The sequence below is a fragment of the Hoplias malabaricus genome, unplaced genomic scaffold (assembly GCF_029633855.1).
Source record: "Hoplias malabaricus isolate fHopMal1 unplaced genomic scaffold, fHopMal1.hap1 scaffold_40, whole genome shotgun sequence".
Classification (NCBI taxonomy): Eukaryota; Metazoa; Chordata; class Actinopteri; order Characiformes; family Erythrinidae; genus Hoplias; species Hoplias malabaricus.
This window is the reverse complement of record NW_027100978.1, coordinates 486,415-508,122: the sequence shown is the minus strand read 5'-3', so window position 1 is coordinate 508,122 and position 21,708 is coordinate 486,415. Positions and strand designations below refer to the sequence as shown.

The 21,708-nt window shown below is 48.3% G+C and overlaps 1 protein-coding gene across 1 annotated transcript; it reads left to right on the top strand.

Annotated features, from left to right (window-relative positions):
- Nucleotides 1-1,213: 1,213 nt before the first annotated feature.
- On the top strand, nucleotides 1,214-20,106 carry LOC136683678 (fap1 adhesin-like). Its single transcript, XM_066659013.1, has 4 exons — nucleotides 1,214-1,305; nucleotides 2,801-2,948; nucleotides 15,432-18,227; nucleotides 18,859-20,106. Exons 1-4 carry the CDS (start codon nucleotides 1,214-1,216, stop codon nucleotides 20,104-20,106), a joined length of 4,284 nt encoding a protein of 1,427 aa, XP_066515110.1.
- Nucleotides 20,107-21,708: the final 1,602 nt, after the last annotated feature.

Here is a 21,708-nt window from a genome sequence, read left to right as displayed (position 1 = left end):
AGAGAGAGTGAGAGGGACGTGAGAGCGAAGATGTCATGTTCACTAAAGAGAGTGAGAGGGACGTGAGAGTGAAGACGGCGTGGTCGGTTCACTAGAGAGAGTGAGAGGGACGTGAGAGTGAGGACGGCATGGTTGGTTCACTAGAGAGAGTGAGAGGGACGTGAGAGCGAGGATGTCATGTTCACTAGAGAGAGTGAGAGGGACGTGAGAGCGAGGATGTCATGTTCACTAGAGAGTGAGAGGGACGTGAGAGTGAAGACGGCGTGGTCGGTTCTCTAGAGAGAGTGAGAGGGACGTGAGAGTGAGGACTGCATGGTCGGTTCACTAGAGAGAGTGAGAGGGACGTGAGAGCGAGGATGTCATGTTCACTAGAGAGTGAGAGGGACGTGAGAAAGAGGACGTCCTGGTTCATTAGAGAGAGTGAGAGGGATGTGAGAGCGAGGATGTCATGTTCACTAGAGAGAGTGAGAGGGATGTGAGAGCGAGGATGTCATGTTCACTAGAGAGAGTGAGAGGGACGTGAGAGCGAGGATGTCATGTTCACTAGAGAGAGTGAGAGGGACGTGAGAGAGAGGACGTCCTGGTTCATTAGAGAGAGTGAGAGGGACGTGAGAGCAAGGATGTCATGTTCACTAGAGAGAGTGAGAGGGACGTGAGAGCGAGGATGTCATGTTCACTAGAGAGAGTGAGAGGGACGTGAGAGAGAGGACGTCCTGGTTCATTAGAGAGAGTGAGAGGGATGTGAGAGCGAGGATGTCATGTTCACTAGTGAGAGTGAGAGGGACGTGAGAGCGAGGACGGCATGATTCACTAGAGAGAGTTGGTGTGGTACACTGGTAACACCATGGTTTCGAATCCAGGTCTGAGCAAACAGTCTATGCTACAAAACTCCTAACACTCCACTTATCTCCCTGTAATACCAGAACCTTGTAAGTCACTCTGGATAGGAGCATCCGCTAAATGCCATAAATGTCAATGTAAACGTAGAGAGAGTGAGAGAAAGAGAGTGGGTTGGTTCACTGCTGAAAGCAAGAGGGCCACAAGAGTGAGGACGCCATTGTTGTTCCACTAGCGAGAGTAAAAGGGACGCGAGGGTGAGGACATCGTAGACGACATTTCAGTAACGGGACCCCAGTGTATTGTAAGTTAAAATCCCTGCTGTAGGGCGTCTGGATGAAGATACGCACTGCTGGATGCTGGTCTGGACCCGTACATGTCCACACCTCCCCCCCACCAGTGCCCCACAGATCTCAGCACAGATTTGGCGTCAGAGTCTCTGGCTCCGACGCCTGAGACGGGAGGAGAGTGCTGAGCCAGTTTGGATTACAGCTCATTCCCTTTCATCCGGATACGGATCATGAAAAATTAAGAAGCCGCGCACTCGCGCTAATGGAACTCACCAACCTCGTAATGTTACCACAGGCAACGACACTTACCTGAGAGAGAGAGAGAGAGAGAGAGAGAGAGAGAGAGAGAGAAAAGAAGGTGGAGAGCAAGGAAAGAGGACAGAGAGAAAGAGAGAGAGCGAGAGGGATAAAAATAAATGAGAAAAGAGAATGAGAGGTGAAAAGGGTTAGTGAACGAGAGACAGAAGAGAGAGAAGGTGAGCTAGCAAAAGATAGAGGAAAAAAGACCTGGAGAGAGAGAGAGAGAGAGAGAGAGAGAGAGGGAGTAGAAAGTAAGAGATCTAAGGTAAAAGAAAACAAGATTGCTGGACAGAGAAATAGAGGGAGGAGAAAAGAGTGATAGACAGGGAGGAAAGAATGAAGAGATAGCTTGAAAGTTAGTTTGAAAGTAAGAGAGAAAGAGGGTTGAAATAAATACAGTGTGAGAGAGAGAGAGAGAGAGAGAGAGAGAGGCAGAGGAAAGTAGAACACAAGGTCGGTCCAAAACGTGGCTGATCACATTAAAGCTCCCTTCAGGTTGGACTTCGTTTGGGAACACATCACCTCTCCCTTGGCTTTCTATATTAAGCTCCCTCCTCTGGCCTCTATTAAGAAGCTAAGACAATGCTGGGGACCCAGGTGGTCTAGAGAGGTTCAGGCCGTCCAGAGAAAGGCCTCGTGATTCCGTCTTGAGTGACGTTATCCGTCCCGGGTTGTTTTCCGCCGTGGTATCGGACCCAGCGGGGTGTGAGTTACCTCTCGCACACTCTGGTGTCAGTGTTGAAAGGATTAGCGGAGTCCTAATGTTTCCCATCTGTTACCGAGCCAGAGTGTCCCTCTGCTCATCTCCTCGCACAAGCTGCCAGTCCTACGTTTGTCTTTCCCTTTTTAATTTTCTCTCCAAAAAAAACAAACAAACCCTAAATAAATCAATAACAAAATCATATTTAGCGAAATAACACGCCAAATCATTGCAAATATCAACCTTCAATCTTCATAAACGGATTATTCCCCATTCCAGGTATAATCTGCAATCTCCCCCACCCCACTACAGAAGCCCTTCCTATCTGGGTTTACCGTTTTCTCTCAAACCTTTTTAAGTCACCTTTGGCAGTCTATCCCTGAATAAAAAGCTCTGGCACACAGCGAATCGTTGGATTTCTAAGCGACTGATGCTGCAAAATACTGCATCCCGAGCACGTCCAAAATAATTCCTACATCCATTACATAAATCATTAATGGAACAAGCTGGGATATAAATAGCAGGAGGACCGATTTTACCAGCGCTGTCGTGGGAAGCGCCAAACAGAACCAAAAACACAACCCCAGGCACTATTAAATAAACCACCCACAGCATTGCCCAGGGATCCTTCCACATTTCAATCTCTGTTAACTCCATTACCAGGTCTGAGCAGGGTGCTGGGCTCATCCTGTGAAAAGCTGGCCGGCCTGCTGACTCTCTGGCTCAGACAAGGGAAGAGGATGAGGATGCCAGGGGTAAAGATAGACTCCAAGAGCCAGGGGTGCCAACAGCTCAACTGTGAGTGGATCAGGAGTACGCACGTGAGAAGCACTACTGGCTAAAAGCAAACCTAGCTTCCCAAAGGGGGTTGTTCCCTATTGATAAATAAAACATTGTAGATCCATTGACTGAGCCCTGAGGCACTCCACGGCCTTTTATTGTACATTTAAGACAACAGAAAGCAAACTAGTCAATGAAGAGGTGTTGCTTGGAGAAACTTTACTAGCCCTTTTTTCACCAACGTGGAACCGCTTCCGTTCCCAATTTTGAGCATAATTTTGAATCTTTTCGTTGGCTACTTTTCTCCATTGTTTTCACTCTTCACAAGCAGCAGGAAGGCTCTGGAATCACAGTCCTAAATATTCTAACTTTAATAGATTGAACTCTGCTTAATCTTAGCATAATGACATATATAAAACACAAATGATCTGAACCGTTTATTTCCTTGCGATTTTCTTCTGTTTTTAACTCAGAGAATGGTTAACGGCCTTTTCCCCAATGTTTTTTTCTTTATAATTTTGAAACAAACATCTTCAAAAGAGTAATTTCCCATGTTCTATTTGTCCCTTTCCAACATGAACATGAAATGACCTAAAAATGCACAGTTCCCAAAGACTGAGCAACCCCACAACACCTTGCAATGAAGACGTATCCTTGGTTCCCATCTAAACTGGTGGAAACGTGGGCCAGTTCACTGAGCACCAGAGCACCAAGTTCCAAAAGTCCTGAGCGTGCAGAGCATACTCTCGACCAGGAACAACCGTCCACCTGCAGAACTGCATCGGGCACTAGGGGGTTCACACAGGATAGAGTGACCATCCATATCTGGGCATAAACACAGAGACATTCTCACACACACACACACCAGGACTGTTTTTAGAGTCGCCAGTTCACCTAACCTCCATGTTTTTGGACTGTGGGAAGAAAGCAGAGACCCTGGAGAAACCCAAGATCCCAGCGCTGAAAGGGGCATGTCCTAACCACCGAGCCACCATGCTTTACACCCTTTTAAAGAGCAAATAAGTACTTGCAAAAATTAGGTAAGGATACTCAGACATTGGAAGTGGCATATAAAGTATATTTAAATATATCCTAAAGAAATAAAACAAACATAACAGCGGCGTTCATTCTTCTCTAAACAAATGCAGCAGTAAACACAATGGGCAACATGAGGTCATCAACAATTACAGAGGTAATGTCCATAATAAGTGAGTAATCTTATTATTATGACAGGCCGAACTAATCCCACAGCAGGGGACTTCACAGTGTTACAGCATCAGAGAGATATGAAGGCATTAAAAATGTTAATAAAAAATAATAACTAAAATAATAACAGCGATATAAAGATTATAATATTTAACATCCAAAATCTCTGAGGAATATTTACATGTAATTTCAATACATCACATGGTCATGGTATGTTAGCGATATTTACATTTTGCGTTCTGTGAGTGTATCAGAGGCGATTGCTCTAAGACTGCAAGGGAAGCTCAGCTTCCCCTAAAATGTCAAAAAATAAGTGATCAAATATATACTGTTGTGTGTACGTGTCATTGAATAAATATGCACTACAACGCACTCAACTTTTGTTCAGAATCAGCTTCTTATCACTGATAAAGAAGCGGCTTTCCTCTCAGTCATTCCCGCAGCTTCACAGTGCTTTAAACAGTGAGGACGCTGAGTGTCCACAGAGTTCAATAGTGAAGCAGCAAAGTGCAGGAAAACGAGACGAGTGATTGGATAAATGCTGGGCTTTGTCCCGCCCATCGGACGCTCAGCGTCTCTGGGGGTCTATGGGGCAGTGGGCTGGCCTCGGCTGGCACAGACGCTCAGCTTCTGCATGATGATTGGATGATCTGTCTGAGGCTGAATCCCTTTTTGATTGACAGCGAAATGAGCGAATCAGTGATCCTTTGGTGTAAAGATCCGAGGGAGCATTACATTTTCATCCTGTTCTGAGTTGAACCAGACTTTCTTAATCCTCTTAGCGGCATTTTCTTTGTTAAAAACGACTAGCGACAAATCGAGCTTCTATTTCTGGTGGGTTTTTTGTAGCTGCTTGTGTTTGGAGACTGACTTCTATCACTTTCTGATTCTATCTCAGTTTCTGTCCAGCGGGTGCTGCTGAGCCCCTCCACCGTCACAAAGCACTCACAGGCGGACACACTTCACATGGGCCAAGGCCATTTAAGCAGCCTAGCTCTGCTGGCCATTGAGAGGACACTAGTCAAGTCCCTGGAAAAGACGCCTTGTTGGTACGACAGGGTCACAGATCATTTTCTTAAAAAGGAACGGAGGGTAGAATTTACGTCTAAATAAACCGACACATTTTATGATGTAGGCCGAAATTGAGCTTCCCCTCCTTGAAAGACCAGCATCCGCCACTGGAGTGTATAGTGTATGTGTTTGTGGGAGCAGAGTTGGTTGTGCAGCAGGAAGGAAGGGCCTGTGATAACACTCCACACATTTGGGGTGAAGCAGCCTGTCACGGACTGAACTGCTGCCATCGAATCTCATGCATGGGATAAGTGCCATTCTCCAGCATGGATGCTAACTTGTGCAAAATACAACCAGAAGAACACTGATCAGAATACATGATGGGGTTTGTCTTTGTAAACTTCTTTAGTGTACTAGTGTGAGGCATAAGCTGAACCCCAAAAAAAATCTGTTAATAACAAATACCACATTCTCTCGGGCAAATGCTTCATGAAGTCTACTCTACCTCCCCCTCTGACAACGAGCTACACCTCTGCCTCTCTAGAAATGCTAAGTAAAACAAACAGAGAAACCTGAGATGCTGCATTAGAAACAGCACAGCAGTGGGGTAGACTTAATGGGAGTCGAGATAAAAATAGATGATCATACAGTTACTCTAGCTCTGGTGGAGATGAGCCCTAGGGTGCTATACCTTCTAACAATCCAAACAAAGACAAATTAAATACAAACCCTATAAAACTGCACTGATTAGGGAAACACTACATGATCTATGTGCGAGCCCTGAGTTACACCATCCCCTTACTCTAAAAAATATAACGGAAAGAAGTGAGATGACAAAATCTGGCTGAGTCCCTGTTTGTACGGTTCCTTTAAGTGTACCAGGGGAAGGAATAGTATAGGCCAATGCATATACTATAGTAAGGAATAGCCCAATGCATCTATGCCACTTTGGCTGGGAACACACTTCATAAGGTCCGCCATTTCCTTGCCTTCTGGCACCAAGAGTTGCAAACTAAAACAAACAGAGAGAATTTCTCTGTTGGAAGCAGCATAGCAGGGGGAGTGGACTTAATGGGAGTCATGATAAAAATAAAAGATCATACAATTATGCAGGCCCTTGTGGAGGTGAGCCCTGGGGTGCTAAACAAAGACAAGAGGCAGAAACTAGTTTAAGAAAGTGTTGATAAGGAAAACACTACATGACCCATGAGTGAGCCCTGGGGAACGCCATGTTTTAATTGTGAAAATACAGCATACAGCAGCTGATTACAAGTATGGTCAATTCTCTCTTTGGAAACATCTTTTTACTGAGAAGTAAGGAAAAAGCCACATCATCTGGTAAAGCACCTGAAGTCCACCATTTTCACACAGAATATAACAACATAAGGTAGGTTCTCTTTGTAGCATGGCAGTATAAGAGAAAATAATACATGAACCATTCAAACCTCAGAAAGAAAACTAAAGAAATACTGTGGATACAATAAAAACTCTATGTGACCCATGAGTGAGCCCTGAGGTACACCATTGCCCTGCTCTAATTAATGTCACATAAATGGACAACGTATGGCATTTCTCTATGATGTGCTGTGCTGACAAACATTTTAACCCTCTCATTTTCTAGAAAATGGTAAGTGAAAAATACAAAAAACCTCCCCTCATCTCAACAGTGAAGTTGAGACCCACCCCCTTCCAAGCCAACTTTACAGTCCTTACTCTTTACCATCAACAACTGTACATTTACGCTTGACTAAGGCTGTACCTAGCCACACTGGCACCGTTAATGCATGCCCAGTACCACCAGTTACATGAGAACTTTACATGCTTTACATCACCAACAATCACAATATCATCCATACAGTGCATTTCCACAACAGGTCTTTATTCTCCTTATTCACAACCACTGACTAGACCTTTCAGCTGTTTCTGATAACTCCTTCACAGCTGCCCTTATTTTCCGGACCCTGATGCTGAACTGCACAAGCAGGGATGAAGCAGACTTGGCTAGAAATCCCCTAACACCTATCTCCACCGGTCTTACATGTGCCTGCCACCCACGTTCCCTCACCTCAGCCCCCAAGTCTGCACACTTCAGCTTCATCTACTGCATCCTCAAAAGGAATTCAGTCTGGAGCTCTGGAAATCAGAACGACTCAGAACGACTTAACCTTCTTCCAGAAAAGTGTCAGTGTGCATTAACACAGAGAGGGTGCACCAGACAGAGCGTCTTCTTTCAGACACAGAAACACTGGGATGCAGCAAGTCAAGCATCCAGCCCTGTCTAGTATTAATGGGCAGGGGGAGCCAGGGGCCCAGCTCACTTTAAGCTCCCGCTACTTCAGAGAAAAAGCAATCACACAGTAGAGAAACCAGAGAGCCCCTGACGTTATTGACTCTGACACAACCACGAGTGTCACCACCACTGTTACATTGTAAACAAAGCAGAATCCAAGTCAACAACAACAACCGCCAAAATATCTCTATTACTGCGATTCACACACAGTATTTCAGTTCCTGTTGCTTTGTCTGGAGGCTGTTGTCTGGAAGTGAACATATTTTTAAAACAATTATAATATTCATGTGAAACAAGACCCACCCTGTCAGCTTTTAGTGGGCTGCCAAAGTCAGAGACCTGGGATTTTTTTTTTTGCTGTTCCTTGTGTAAATTTACAAGACTTTAGGACTCTCCCGCCCACACTCTAAGCTTCTCCAATCACAGCGCTGGACCCATGAGCATTGGAGCCAATACAAACGCAGAGGAATGGGGGAACTGTGCAAAAATAAGTAGTAGGAAGACAACAGAGCTAAAACGGCACTTCCGTGTGCCTCACTGTGTGTGGCTCTTTATCATTTAACGAAACATGGTCTGAAACCGGCTTTTCTGAACAGTGCGGTTTCGCTCAGGTGTTTGATCCTTGTGGTGTTTTGTCTAAAGCATTTCATTAAGAACAGAATTGCATTCTCTTGCGGAAAATGCGTACAATAATTCCGCTTTAATAAACTTTACTAAAACTGACAAGTAACTGAGCCGAGCAATGGAAATTACAGTCCGTGTCCGTATTTTATTGCAGAAAACTCTTGTATAATACCAGCTAATGTGTTCTCCGCTGGAAGCCTAAAGAGGATGAGAGATATTAAGGATCAGCAACAAACTGTTTTATTATTTTTAATTAAAATTTAGCCTGTAATCTGGTGTCTATGAATATGTTACATATTAAACATTTACAAACCTAATGTGATTTCTTCTTGAAGTGTGTGTGTGTGTGTGTGTGTAACTGATGATATCTCACACCCCCCAATGCATTTTTTCACATAAAGGAAATATAATTACTTCATTTGCCCTCAATTAGCTTTTTTCAGCCACTTTGACTCACTATGGTCTGTGCAGTTGGCATGACGACCAGCAAGAAGGCGGATCGTCAAGAACTAGTATTTTTTTCCATCAGCGTCCAAGGATGGGTTCGTCATGTGCTAGCGTTCCCAAAACCCGGCCTCGGACTGGACCGTGGAGATCTGAGCTCTGGGTGAAAGTACATAACGGTGCACTGTGGTGCTGGGCTTGTCTCATTTCACTGTGTTCTTGTATATAGTACAGCGCCATCCTGTATTATACATGGCAATATGGCAGTCATTGTTCCGCTCTATTACACACTGCCTGTATGTGTCATATTTTCTGCTGCGAGTATGTTGCTGGTGGTGTGTCATAGGGAGCAGTCATCTGTCACCACTGAGCTCCCATGATGCTCGGCCCAAGGTTAATGAACCAGGCGAGAGTACTCAGAGCCCCATGCAATTCTCCTGTGCCTTTTACAGGACGCTCTTCCAGAAACAGAACAGAAGTCTATTTCAGGACTAAATTACGCTGAGACTGGGGGTTCTCTCTCTCTCTGACAACCTGGTTTTAGTGTACTAGGACATGGTGCTGTACGTCTATTACCCTACATACTGTACAATGCCCTGATGCCTGAGGAACGGGCTGGATGAAGACCACCATTCCTCTGGGCTATAACACTATGGCTGCATTCACGTCACTGGCCTTCCCGCTCTGATCTCCATATCTTTCTGCCTGGACGGTTCACATTCAAGGGTAGGTGACCCATATCTGTCATTAGTCTGTGCCCTGGAAAGACCTGCATGAACACATTTTAAATCCAAGTTCTGACTGGTAAAATACACCACAGTGGACGGAGAAAATACACGGCTCAGTACAGTCCACTGGCCACATACTGACCACCCTGATGTCTTTAAAGAACTGTTTATAAAATGAGATTTAAAAGCAGATGATAGCCACACACCATATTGTTTAAGGAGGTATGTTCTCCCCCGTGTCCGGAGTGGAAGACAGCCCTGGGTCGTTCAGCGCCTGTTCCTTTAAATGATAATGAGACGCTCACCGTCGCCCTGACCCCGAGTGCACAGCAGTGAGAAGCAAGGAGATGAAGCTCTGGTTTTTAGTTCTTCTTCGTTCTCGTTTCTTTGTTTTTATGCAGTGCTCTTATTTCTCAGTGCTCGTTGTGTTCTCTTTGTTGTGTGTACTCTCAATTGTGTGCTCTCGCGTAAACAGACAGACTCAGATGAGGGGGTGGGGCAATTTTAAACTCTGTACTTGACGTCTGAAGAAGATGGGAATTAGAAACGCTTCTATACCATGTTTTTTTAGACTTGCCATCTCACAGAAAACTGACCGGGTGATTTTGTTTCACGATCCTTTAATTCTTTATAATATGTCCCCTGTTAAATCTCTAAAAAAAAAAAGCAACAAAAATATGTGCGGTATCTTTACAGCCCTACGTTGAGCCACTTTTTAAAAACACTGCCCACTACTTATTGTTTGGGACAAAAATGATTTTTAAAAGTCATGTTAAATGTGTGGGCGGCACGGTGGTGCAGCAGGTAGTGTCGCAGTCATACAGCTCCAGGAACCTGGAGGTTGTGGGTTTGAGTCCCGCTCCAGGTGACTGTCTGTGAGGAGTGTGGTGTGTTCTCCCTGTGTCTGTGTGGGTTTCCTCCGGGTGACTGTCTGTGAGGAGTGTGGTGTGTTCTCCCTGTGTCTGTGTGGGTTTCCTCCGGGTGACTGTCTGTGAGGAGTGTGGTGTGTTCTCCCTGTGTCTGCGTGGGTTTCCTCCGGGTGACTGTCTGTGAGGAGTGTGATGTGTTCTCCCTGTGTCCGTGTGGGTTTCCTCTGGGTGCTCCGGTTTCCTCCCACAGTCCAAAAACACACGCTTGTCCGTAGGTGTGAGTGTGTCTGTGTTGTCCTGTGAAGGACTGGCGCCCCCTCCAGGGTGTATTCCCGCCTTGCGCCCAATGATTCCAGGTAGGCTCTGGACCCACCGCGACCCTGAACTGGATAAGGGTTACAGATAATGAATGAATGAATGAATGTTAAATGTGTGTGTATAAAAAAAAAACATTCTCCGATTTTGTTCTTTTATTCACACCACAAAGCAGCATTTTTAATACATAACCTACCCCTGCCCCATTTCAAGTCTTAAATCTTATGAAGAGCACTGAGTTTGCCCCTTTACCCCTGCGAGGTGAATATAGCTGTAGCTGCTCCCTCTCCTCTCCAGAGATGTTTGGTGAAACACAGAGATTTGAGATTCCCAAATGGACCAAATTAGCTGCAGTGTAACTCCATGGGTCAAGAGGCTGAATGTTACTGATGGTTCCAAAATATCTCCACAAATCAGTCTTAATGAATGTCACTGCAAAAATACATCAAGAAGCCTTGCGTTTTTGGAGTGGAGGAGCCTGGGATGGTCTCTGGGCAGGGGGTTGGGGGAGATGAAATATTCACAGTTCATTTAGAGTCAGGCAGTTTCCTAGAGGTTTCTCAACACGGGCATGGTGTTCCTTTTATTTTTCACCTCTCCGGAAAAAGCCCCAGTACTGTCAGGAAAAGCACTGGAGGAGTGATTCATTACCCCCCTCTGAATAGGACTCTTTCCCTCCCTCGTTCTCCCCTTCTTCAACCTTCCAGCACTGTCCCTCCTGCTAATTACTGGAGCTAGCTGACCTTCCAAATATCCTACTTTCCCCTGCTACGCTTATCATCTGTTAAACTCTAGAGACGTGCGCGATGTGGAGGCAATTTATTTCTGCCCTGTTCTCCGGCCCTGCTGCCTCAGGCATCTCCAGCAGGAAAAAACACACGTGAGGTCCCAGGCACTGGGTACAGACATGGAGGTGTGTGTGTGTGTGTTGGCAACCTGCACGCATGCTAATTCACGTCACAGTAGACATGACGTTAATTAAGTCATGCAAATATCATGTCGTTCAATACGGTAGGTGACCTTGAAGAGAAGTGATTTTTGAAGGTTGTTAAAGTGGCCACAGGGCTCCGGTGCTCAGTGGTAAGCCATGACTTTTACAGCTAGGCCTTCAGGTTGAGCTCAGTCCTGACAGAAGAGTTTTGGGGATTCTGATTAAGGTCTAAAGACTAAGGTGAAAGTGCTGCACGTGAACATGGTCTGGCTGTTCTAGTCTATGCATTCATTAGCTCATTAATTATCTGTAAGCCTTGTCCAGTTCAGGTTTGCGGTGGGTCCAGCGCCTACCTGGAATTATTGGTCGCAAGGTGGGAACACACCCTGGAGAGGGCACCAGTCCTTCACAGGGTGACACACACTCACACATTCACTCATACACTCACAGTTATGGACACTTTTGAGTCACCAATCCACCTGCCAACGTGTGTTTTTGTACCGTGGGAAGAAACAGGAGCACCCAGAAAAAACCCACGCAAACACAGGGGGAACACACCACACTCCTCACAGACAGTCACCCAGAGGAAACCAATGCAGACACAGAGAGAACACACCGCACTCCTCACAGACAGTCACCTGGAGGAAACCCACGCAAACACAGGGAGAACACACCACACTCCTCACAGACAGTCACCTGGAGGAAACCCACACAGACACAGGGAGAACACACCACACTCCTCACAGACAGTCACCTGGAGGAAACCCACACAGACACAGAGAGAACACACCACACTCCTCACAGACAGTCACCCGGAGGAAACCCACGTAAACACAGGGAGAACACACCACACTCCTCACAGACAGTCACCCGGAGGAAACCCACACAGACACAGGGAGAACACACCGCACTCCTCACAGACAGTCACCTGGAGGAAACCCACGCAAACACAGGGAGAACACACCACACTCCTCACAGACAGTCACCCAGAGGAAACCCACACAGACACAGGGAGAACACACCACACTCCTCACAGACAGTCACCCGGAGGAAACCCACGCAGACACAGGGAGAACACACCACACTCCTCACAGACAGTCACCTGGAGGAAACCCACACAGACACAGAGAGAACACACCACACTCCTCACAGACAGTCACCCGGAGGAAACCCACGTAAACACAGGGAGAACACACCACACTCCTCACAGACAGTCACCCGGAGGAAACCCACACAGACACAGGGAGAACACACCACACTCCTCACAGACAGTCACCCGGAGGAAACCCACACAGACACAGGGAGAACACACCACACTCCTCACAGACAGTCACCTGGAGGAAACCCACACAGACACAGAGAGAACACACCACACTCCTCACAGACAGTCACCCGGAGGAAACCCACGTAAACACAGGGACAACACACCACACTCCTCACAGACAGTCACCCGGAGGAAACCCACACAGACACAGGGAGAACACACCACACTCCTCACAGACAGTCACCTGGAGGAAACCCACACAGACACAGAGAGAACACACCACACTCCTCACAGACAGTCACCTGGAGGAAACCCACACAGACACAGAGAGAACACACCACACTCCTCACAGACAGTCACCCGGAGGAAACCCACGTAAACACAGGGACAACACACCACACTCCTCACAGACAGTCACCCGGAGGAAACCCACACAGACACAGGGAGAACACACCACACTCCTCACAGACAGTCACCTGGAGGAAACCCACACAGACACAGAGAGAACACACCACACTCCTCACAGACAGTCACCTGGAGGAAACCCACACAGACACAGGGAGAACACACCACACTCCTCACAGACAGTCACCTGGAGGAAACCCACACAGACACAGAGAGAACACACCACACTCCTCACAGACAGTCACCCGGAGGAAACCCACGTAAACACAGGGACAACACACCACACTCCTCACAGACAGTCACCCGGAGGAAACCCACGCAGACACAGGGAGAACACACCACACTCCTCACAGACAGTCACCTGGAGGAAACCCACACAGACACAGAGAGAACACACCACACTCCTCACAGACAGTCACCCGGAGGAAACCCACGTAAACACAGGGAGAACACACCACACTCCTCACAGACAGTCACCTGGAGGAAACCCACGCAGACACAGAGAGAACACACCACACTCCTCACAGACAGTCACCCGGAGGAAACCCACGCAGACACAGAGAGAACACACCACACTCCTCACAGAGAGTCACCTGGAGGAAACCCACACAGACACAGGGAGAACACTAGTATAAGCGTTTTAAGACGTCACCTGTCACTCACGCACACACACAAACACACACCTGGGGAGTCTTTCACACACTCAACCAGTCACTCGCACACTCACACCTGTGGATAATTATAATTTCACACACTCATCCTGCCACTGGTTTTTCCACTTCTAACCACCAGCCGATATCTGATTGGACTGTGGCTTGTCTCGTAATGAGTGACATGTCCAGGCATATTAGACCTAGAATGGTGGTTTTCCTTGATATTGGTACCACTTTTTTAAAACCACACCATGACTGGATGAGTGGGGGAGGGGGCAACTCCAGTCTTGGAGGACCGGTGTCCAGCTAAGTTTGGTGATTCCCTGCTAAAACACAGACTAAACCAGTCGTACGTCCTTGGGCTAAGGCTTTCTGTGCAGCTCCTGAAGGCCTCGCTATTCAGAGCGCTCGCTTGGCTCTGTTTACTTAGATACTGTCCCTCAGAAAAGGAATTCCTGGCTGGATATTTTTCTTGAAAGGATAATTTCTACAACACAAACAAATGGCAAAGACAACAAGTCTGTCCATTATTACAAATAAAACACATAAAACCTAAAATATAACCTAAAAAAGTGAAAGACTTGTTTTTATTTAGGATTTCATTACAATAATTTTGATTTTTTTGAGGCGCTCCTTTCTGAAGAGTCCCTCCATGAATTTAACGCAGGGAGAGAAATGAACGAATGAAAGAGGGATATGAAAACACATATAGAAAATAAAGGAGAACATCATTAACAACAACACTGTGAAAAAAAAGTCATATTAAACATTCCTGAAATATATGCCCTACACTGTCAGTGCATCATAACGACAGTCAACAACACACACTATATTTGGCCTTAAAAAGTACATTGTGTAACTGACACAGCAGTGTTTCTGCACATAACACAATACAGTCTCCAAAAAATACCAACTGCTGTTAAATTTACAGGTGCACGCTCATGCAGAACTTCCATCTCATCAACCCATAGATCACTTTCACGCTCGGCTGCGAGGGCTATAAATCACAGTGGACAGAATGAGACTAATTACCACTCACCTATAGTCTGTCCCAGCTGCAGGGGAACCGGCTGTACCTCAACTCACTAAACGTCCTCCGTACAGTCCTCCACACAGTCCTCTACACAGTCCTCGACTCAGCCCTCAGCAGAGTCCTCACAACATCATAACATTATCAGCACAGCTCTTGGTGCAGCCTGCAACACAGTCCTGACCCAGACATAAAAACACAGCTCTCAACAGCCTTCCACAAAGTCCATGATAGAGTCCTCTCATAGTCTTCCACACAGCTCCCATTCACACTGACCCTGACACATTCAATACATTCCTCACCACAGCCCTTTAAAGAGTCCCTGACACTTTCCCCGACACAGTCCCCGACACAGTCTCCGACACAGTCCCTGACACAATCCCAGACACTTTCCCAGACACAGTCCCTGACACAGTCCAGACACAGTCCCTGGTACTTTCCCTGACACAGTCTCCGACACAGTCCCTAACACAGTTCAGGGTCGCGGTGGATCCAGAGCCTTCCCGGAATCACTGGGCGCAGGAACACTCCCTGGAGGGGGCGCCAGTCCTTCACAGGGCGACACACACAAGCACACACACATTCTGTCACTAAACACAAAGTCTCTATTTTCGTCTCCACTATTGATTTACAGAGGTGTCAATCACTTCTGACCTGCAGCGCTCATTTTGATTGGGTTTGGTTTTTCCAGAGTTCAGTGTAGGTGGTGTGTAGGGAGTGGGATGATCAGGGACTGTGTTGGGGACTGTGTCAGAGAAAGTGTCTGGGAAAGTGTCAGGGACTGTGTCGGAGACTGTGTAAGAGACTGTGTCCGAGACTGTGTCAGGGAAAGTGTCGGGGACTGTGTCGGGATTGTGTCAGGGATTGTGTCGGGATTGTGTCGGGGATTGTGTCGGGGATTGTGTCGGGGACTGTGTCTGGGACGTGTCAGGGAAAGTGTCAGGGAAAGTGTCGGGGATTGTGTCAGGAAAAGTGTCTGGGAAAGTGTCTGGGAAAGTGTCGGGGACTGTGTCAGGGACAGTGTCAGGGACAGTGTCGGGGACAGTGTCTGGGAAAGTGTCTGGGAAAGTGTCAGGGACAGTGTCGGGGACTGTGTCAGGGAAAGTATCGGGGAACTGTGTCGGGGACTGTGTCAGGGAAAGTGTCAGGGAAAGTGTCAGGGAAAGTGTCAGGGAAAGTGTCGGGGACAGTGTCAGGGACAGTGTCGGGGACTGTGTCAGGGAAAGTATCGGGGACTGTGTCAGGGAAAGTGTCTGGGAAAGTGTCTGGGAAAGTGTCGGAGACAGTGTCTGGGAAAGTGTCGGGGACAGTGTCAGGGACAGTGTCAGGGACAGTGTCGGGGACTGTGTCAGGGAAAGTGTCAGGGAAAGTGTCTGGGAAAGTGTCAGGGACAGTGTCGGGGATTGTGTCAGGGAAAGTGTCTGGGAAAGTGTCTGGGAAAGTGTCAGGGACAGTGTCGGGGACAGTGTCAGGGAAAGTGTCAGGGAAAGTGTCGGGGACTGTGTCAGGAAAAGTGTCTGGGAAAGTGTCTGGGAAAGTGTCTGGGAAAGTGTCAGGGACAGTGTCGGGGACTGTGTCAGGGAAAGTATCGGGGACTGTGTCGGGGACTGTCTGGGACTGTGTCAGGGAAAGTGTCAGGGAAAGTGTCGGGGACTGTGTCAGGGAAAGTGTCGGTGTTTGTGTTTTGGGGACAGTGTCAGGGACTGTGTCGTGGACTGTGTCAGGGAAAGTATCGGTGACTGTGTCGGGGACTGTGTCTGGGACTGTGTCTGGGAAAGTGTCGGGGACTGTGTCGGGGACAGTGTCAGGGAAAGTATCGGGGACTGTGTCGGGGACTGTGTCAGGGAAAGTGTCTGGGAAAGTGTCGGAGACTGTGTCAGGGAAAGTGTCTGGGAAAGTGTCGGGGACAGTGTCAGGGACAGTGTCGGGGACTGTGTCAGGGAAAGTGTCTGGGAAAGTGTCTGGGAAAGTGTCAGGGACAGTGTCGGGGACAGTGTCAGGGAAAGTGTCAGGGAAAGTGTCGGGGACTGGGTCAGGAAAAGTATCGGGGACTGTGTCGGGATTGTGTCGGGGATTGTGTCGGGATTGTGTCGGGGATTGTGTCGGGGATTGTGTCGGGATTGTGTCGGGGATTGTGTCGGGGACTGTGTCTGGGACGTGTCAGGGAAAGTGTCAGGGAAAGTGTCGGGGACTGTGTCAGGAAAAGTGTCTGGGAAAGTGTCTGGGAAAGTGTCGGGGACAGTGTCAGGGACAGTGTCGGGGACAGTGTCTGGGAAAGTGTCTGGGAAAGTGTCAGGGACAGTGTCGGGGACTGTGTCAGGAAAAGTGTCTGGGAAAGTGTCGGGGACTGTGTCGGGGACAGTGTCGGGGACTGTGTCAGGGAAAGTATCGGGGGACTGTGTCGGGGACTGTGTCAGGGAAAGTGTCAGGGAAAGTGTCAGGGAAAGTGTCGGGGACTGTGTCGGGGACAGTGTCAGGGACAGTGTCGGGGACTGTGTCAGGGAAAGTATCGGGGACTGTGTCAGGGAAAGTGTCTGGGAAAGTGTCGGAGACAGTGTCAGGGAAAGTGTCTGGGGAAGTGTCGGGGACAGTGTCAGGGACAGTGTCGGGGACTGTGTCAGGGAAAGTGTCAGGGAAAGTGTCAAGGACAGTGTCGGGGATTGTGTCAGGGAAAGTGTCTGGGAAAGTGTCTGGGAAAGTGTCGAAGACTGTGTCAGGGAAAGTGTCTGGGAAAGTGTCGGGGACAGTGTCAGGGACAGTGTCGGGGACTGTGTCAGGGAAAGTGTCTGGGAAAGTGTCTGGGAAAGTGTCAGGGACAGTGTCGGGGACAGTGTCTGGGAAAGTGTCTGGGAAAGTGTCAGGGACAGTGTCGGGGACTGTGTCAGGAAAAGTGTCTGGGAAAGTGTCGGGGAAAGTGTCGGGGACTGTGTCAGGAAAAGTGTCTGGGAAAGTGTCTGGGAAAGTGTCGGGGACAGTGTCAGGGACAGTGTCGGGGACAGTGTCTGGGAAAGTGTCTGGGAAAGTGTCAGGGACAGTGTCGGGGACTGTGTCAGGAAAAGTGTCTGGGAAAGTGTCGGGGACTGTGTCGGGGACAGTGTCGGGGACAGTGTCGGGGAAAGTATCGGGGACTGTGTCGGGGACTGTGTCAGGGAAAGTGTCTGGGAAAGTGTCGGGGACTGTGTCGGGGACAGTGTCAGGGACAGTGTCGGGGACTGTGTCAGGGAAAGTATCGGGGACTGTGTCAGGGAAAGTGTCTGGGAAAGTGTCGGAGACAGTGTCAGGGAAAGTGTCTGGGGAAGTGTCGGGGACAGTGTCAGGGACAGTGTCGGGGACTGTGTCAGGGAAAGTGTCAGGGAAAGTGTCAAGGACAGTGTCGGGGATTGTGTCAGGGAAAGTGTCTGGGAAAGTGTCTGGGAAAGTGTCAGGGACAGTGTCGGGGACAGTGTCAGGGAAAGTGTCAGGGAAAGTGTCTGGGACTGTGTCAGGAAAAGTGTCTGGGAAAGTGTCTGGGAAAGTGTCAGGGACAGTGTCGGGGACTGTGTCAGGGAAAGTATCGGGGACTGTGTCGGGGACTGTCTGGGACTGTGTCAGGGAAAGTGTCAGGGAAAGTGTCGGGGACTGTGTCAGGGAAAGTGTCTGGGAAAGTGTCGGTGTTTGTGTTTTGGGGACAGTGTCAGGGACTGTGTCGTGGACTGTGTCAGGGAAAGTATCGGGGACTGTGTCGGGGACTGTGTCTGGGACTGTGTCTGGGAAAGTGTCGGGGACTGTGTCGGGGACAGTGTCAGGGAAAGTATCGGGGACTGTGTCGGGGACTGTGTCAGGGAAAGTGTCTGGGAAAGTGTCGGAGACTGTGTCAGGGAAAGTGTCTGGGAAAGTGTCGGGGACAGTGTCAGGGACAGTGTCAGGGAAAGTGTCACGGAAAGTGTCGGGGACTGTGTCAGGAAAAGTATCGGGGACTGTGTCTGGGAAAGTGTCACGGACAGTGTCGGGGACTGTGTCTGGGAAAGTGTCACGGACAGTGTCGGGGACTGTCTCAGGGAAAGTATCGGGGACTGTGTCTGGGAAAGTGTCACGGACAGTGTCGGGGACTGTGTCAGGGAAAGTATCGGGGACTGTGTCGGGGACTGTGTCTGGGACTGTGTCTGGGAAAGTGTCGGGGACTGTGTCGGGGACTGTGTCAGGGAAAGTGTCTGGGGAAAGTGTCTGGGAAAGTGTCGGAGACAGTGTCAGGGAAAGTGTCTGGGAAAGTGTCGGGGACAGTGTCAGGGACAGTGTCGGGGACTGTGTCAGGGAAAGTGTCAGGGAAAGTGTCGGGGACAGTGTCAGGGAAAGTGTCAGGGAAAGTGTCGGGGACTGTGTCAGGGAAAGTATCGGGGACTGTGTCGGGGACTGTGTCAGGGAAAGTGTCTGGGAAAGTGTCTGGGAAAGTGTCGGAGACAGTGTCAGGGAAAGTGTCTGGGAAAGTGTCGGGGACAGTGTCAGGGACAGTGTCGGGGACTGTGTCAGGGAAAGTGTCTGGGAAAGTGTCAGGGACAGTGTCGGGGACAGTGTCAGGGAAAGTGTCAGGGAAAGTGTCGGGGAAAGTGTCAGGGAAAGTATCGGGGACTGTGTCGGGGACAGTGTCAGGGAAAGTATCGGGGACTGTGTCTGGGAAAGTGTCACGGACAGTGTCGGGGACTGTGTCAGGGAAAGTATCGGGGACTGTGTCGGGGACAGTGTCAGGGAAAGTATTGGGGACTGTGTCGGGGACTGTGTCAGGGAAAGTGTCTGGGAAAGTGTCTGGGAAAGTGTCGGAGACAGTGTCAGGGAAAGTGTCTGGGAAAGTGTCGGGGACAGTGTCAGGGACAGTGTCGGGGACTGTGTCAGGGAAAGTGTCTGGGAAAGTGTCTGGGAAAGTGTCAGGGACAGTGTCGGGGACAGTGTCAGGGAAAGTGTCTGGGAAAGTGTCAGGGACAGTGTCGGGGACAGTGTCAGGGAAAGTGTCAGGGAAAGTGTCGGGGAAAGTGTCAGGGAAAGTATCGGGGACTGTGTCAGGGAAAGTGTCTGGGAAAGTGTCGGAGACAGTGTCAGGGAAAGTGTCTGGGAAAGTGTCGGGGACAGTGTCAGGGACAGTGTCGGGGACTGTGTCAGGGAAAGTGTCTGGGAAAGTGTCTGGGAAAGTGTCAGGGACAGTGTCGGGGACAGTGTCAGGGAAAGTGTCAGGGAAAGTGTCGGGGACTGTGTCAGGAAAAGTATCGGGGACTGTGTCTGGGAAAGTGTCACGGACAGTGTCGGGGACTGTGTCAGGGAAAGTATCGGGGACTGTGTCGGGGACTGTGTCTGGGACTGTGTCAGGGAACGTATTGGGGACTGTGTCGTGGACTGTGTTAGGAACTATGTCTGGGACTTTTTCGGGGACTGTGTCAGGGAAAGTACCGGGGACTGGATAAGGGTTACAGACAATGAATGAATGAATGAATGAATGTTTAGTGACAGACTAAATTGTCTATGTTAAGGCTGTGTAAGTCCAGAATGCTGTAGATATGTGCTGGTTTGTAAGGGTCTGAGTGTGACACTCCTGATGCTGCTAACTATAGTAGAGTACCCTCTGACAGAGAGAATAAACGTCTGAGGTGTTATTAAACATAAATATATAGATGTTCCTCACCTTAAATGTTCTGGGTACATTACTGCACAAGGCTGCAGGAGATTTATCTGCATCGCCCCCACCCCAGAGATCTAACTGAGCATGCAATGTATACTTTTGTACCAGACTGAATACGCCTTGCCTTTGACCCTTTACGAATGAAAAATACAAGAACACGAAGCTTTAGATTCCCTCAGATAAAGACACACAACTGCACAGCTGTGATTCAAAACATGACAGAAGTCATGAAGTAGCACAATCCTTTCAGACGACATGGAGCTAGTCTAAATCAGTCTCTGACAAAACTGCCCTGACTCCAGATGTCATTATGGAACTGCTAACAGCTGGAACCAGGTCCAGAGAACCATGTGACATGTTGAATCAGCTTTATATGAAACATAACCATTTCTCCACAAGTGAACTCAGTTCTGGGGTCGAAATGAAATGTCTGTGACCTGCTTTGGTCACAATACCACAAGGATCAAAACCCAACACAGTGTTCTCCCTCTATCTAAACAGCCCTGTTCGGAACGCCCGCTTTCAGCGCCTGTTCCTTTAAATGATAACGAGTCGTTCGCTGTTCACCCCGACCCCGAGCGCACAGCAGTGAGGAGCGAGAAGCAGAAGCTCTGTTTTTTAGCCATTTTTGCTCTATTCTCTTTCTTCTCTGTTCTTATTTCTCCGTGCTCGTTTAGTCTGTTTTGCTGCGTTTAACATCGTCTTTGCTCTCTTACATAAACGCAGATCTAGCGCTGTGATTGGACAGACTCAGATGGAGGGGCAGGACTACGCTATCTATGTAACATGCAGCACAAAATAAGAAGTCATTTTTTCCCATGTTTTCAGACTTGGGCATATCACAGAAACGGACTGGGTGGCCTTGTTTCACAGTTTGTGGGTTGGTAAGATCCTGATCCAGATCCTGAAATTAATGTGCTCATGCATTAAAAGAAGAAAAACAGTTTTTTTTTTCCATAACATGTCCCCTTTAAAGATTTATGGAAATGAACTCAGCCGAACTTCCATTGCTTTACTGAGTTACGTAACGTGAACTGCCTTAACTCACATGAGTCAGTGTGTGTCTCCAAGAGGAGCTTGAGTCACTCGACCAAATAAACAGCACAGTGTGGACACAGACTGCTCCGCTCACTAACACTTACCTGCAAGTCAATTCTCACAAAGGCTACAAGAGTTTAGGGTCCATACACTACAGTGGAGCCCCATGTAAATAGTGAACCCAGCTACTTTAAAGCGCACCCATTGCTATGTGCACACGGTGTGTATAATCTCCACAGAAAACCATGAAATTGAATGAAATGGGGTGCTCTGGAGCAGCTGCACATGCACCTAAGTTCACCTTGACTTAATGTCAGAGTCTAGTGAAAGGCAAACGTATAAAGACCCT

Excerpts from the sequence above, each read along its gene's own strand:
- LOC136683678 (XM_066659013.1), top strand. The coding sequence starts at position 1,214 with ATGTCCACACCTCCCCCCCACCAGTGCCCCACAGATCTCAGCACAGAT. Across the intron at positions 1,306-2,800 it reads ACGCCTGAGACGGGAGGAGA|GGTGCTGGGCTCATCCTGTG; the intron begins GTGCTGAGCCAG and ends AGGTCTGAGCAG. Across the intron at positions 18,228-18,858 it reads CGGGGACTGTGTCAGGGAAA|GGAAAGTGTCTGGGGAAAGT; the intron begins GTATCGGGGACT and ends GGACTGTGTCAG.